The sequence below is a fragment of the Apium graveolens genome, chromosome 1 (assembly GCF_009905375.1).
Source record: "Apium graveolens cultivar Ventura chromosome 1, ASM990537v1, whole genome shotgun sequence".
NCBI lineage: Eukaryota > Viridiplantae > Streptophyta > Magnoliopsida > Apiales > Apiaceae > Apium > Apium graveolens.
In genome coordinates, this window is record NC_133647.1 from 193030399 (window position 1) to 193032494 (window position 2096).

At 43.1% G+C, this 2096-nt stretch overlaps 1 protein-coding gene across 1 annotated transcript; it reads left to right on the forward strand.

The window, feature by feature from the left end:
- The first annotated feature begins 244 nt into the window (after positions 1 to 244).
- On the forward strand, positions 245 to 1798 carry LOC141674610 (uncharacterized). Its single transcript, XM_074481321.1, has 2 exons — positions 245 to 401; positions 563 to 1798. Exons 1-2 carry the CDS (start codon positions 348 to 350, stop codon positions 1511 to 1513), a joined length of 1005 nt encoding a protein of 334 aa, XP_074337422.1. The 5' UTR covers positions 245 to 347; the 3' UTR covers positions 1514 to 1798.
- Positions 1799 to 2096: the final 298 nt, after the last annotated feature.

The window sequence follows — 2096 nt, forward strand, 5'->3', positions numbered from 1 at the left end:
CTGTACAAACTAATTGTGACCTATACTCTCAAGTCTCAACTCTACAAAACGACCTCCAATCACCACCGACCACATATAGCCCTCACCTTCTATAGATACATGCGCACACACCTGATACTTTCCTTGACAAAAAGTTTAAAGAATGAGTAATAAATTCCACGTCATCGATCCCCGTGAAGTTCCCCCAATTATCATCCACCGTTAATCCCATCTGAAATAAACACATTCCCCACCGTGGATCTTCTCATCTTCCTTTTCTGCATCCCTCACCTTTTTAAATCCCTTCCTTCACTAAATTCAACTCACATTTCAAATCTCTCTCTCTCTCTCTCTCTCTCTCTCTCAAAATGGCTACTGATAATCCCAGCATCCCTCCCCCCACTCTCGATCAATATCCAGAGGTCTCTCTCTCTCTCTCTCTCTCTCTCTCTCTCTCTCTCCCCCTCACTAACAAACACATAAAGAAAAACTAATTGAAGCTAATTGTAGGTGTAATTGAAGCTAGGTTTACTAATTTCGTTTGTAATTGAAGCTATTTAACTAAAATTATCTATTTTTGCAGCTGATTTTGGGAGCAATTGAAGCTGTAGATGACAAAAATGGAGCCAACACTGCGGCGATATCGAGACATATCGAATCGATGTACGGTGAATTACCAGCAGCGCATTCAACTTTACTCTCACATCATCTGAACAGAATGAAGCAGAACGGTGAGCTCGATTTGTTCAAAGGCAACTACATGAAACCCGACCCGACCCGAACCTCTCGCCGCGGTCCCGGAAGGCCTCCGAAGGAGAAAATCTCGCTGGCTGGTGATGTGGCGTCGCCGTCGAAGAAGCGTGGCCGGCCGGCGAAGGTTGTGACTTCTGAAGGTGAAGCTCCGGCGACCTCGCCTCGTCCACGTGGCAGGCCGAAGAGTGTGGTTAAGGAGGTGAAAGTTTCGGTGTCAGGGCGTCCACGTGGCAGGCCGGCGAAGGCTGTGAATCCGGCCGGTTTGGTTAGTGTGAAGCGTTCACGTGGCCGTCCGGCGAAGGCGAATAGTGTTGGTCAATCAACCCCTTTGCCTTCGCAGCGTCGTGGCAGGCCTCGTAAGAGTATCGTTACGACGATATCAAAGACATCGTCTCGTCCACGTGGCAGGCCACCTAAGAAAGTCGATTCAGGTGGTCCTATTCTATTGCCACATCCTCGTGGCAGGCCATCAAAGAAAGCATTAGAGTCTAATGACAAGGCTACTGCATTGTCGCCACGTCCCCGTGGTAGACCTCCTAAGAAACCAGAGTCGGAAACTACTGTGACATTGTCTCGTCCTCGTGGTAGACCTCCAAAGAAGAATGTGGATTCGGAAAGTTCTTTATCATTTCCTAAGTCAATTACTCCGTCTTTGAGTGGAAGGAAGCGGGGGAGGCCAAAGATTGAGAAATCGGGTGATCAGCCTTCGGGACTAAAGAGGGGAAGAGGAAGGCCAGCTAAGGTGAAACCAATGGAACTGGTTGTGGAGATGCTTAATTAATTGGTATACCAAAACATATTAGTAGTAGATGTAGATTGCTGCATTGCTAATTTATCAAGTTTTATGGTGATTGAAAATCGTTTTGCTTAATTTCTTTTAGATGGTGAATTTGAATAGCGGAATTTAGTGTTGTAGAGAATTAGTTACCGGGGAATTTAGTACTGCTATTGTTATATGTAAATTCGGGTAGTTGCTGCAACGAGAAAATGGTTTAACATATGAAATGAAATGATTCCTCTTTGTATTTGTTCTTTTATAAATGAATATCTGCTTGACTTATCTGTATTCATGTTGTGTACTGCTTTTTCTTATTTGTTGCAACCTGAACTTTTTTGAAGTTTATGTATGCTTGTGGTGATTGCTAATTGCTAGTTCATAGTATTCGAATTTATCTTAGATTGTCATATAGTTTTGTAGTTTATGAACACAGAATCGGTATGCATCAGATGTTATGTTTCCCAGTTTAGCAAACAATGATATTATACAAGAATATTCTTGCCAATTGCCTATTTTTATACTTGAAAATAAAAATTTGGAGAAGCTTGCGAGGATGAGATGCACAAAGACATTATTTTTACATAGA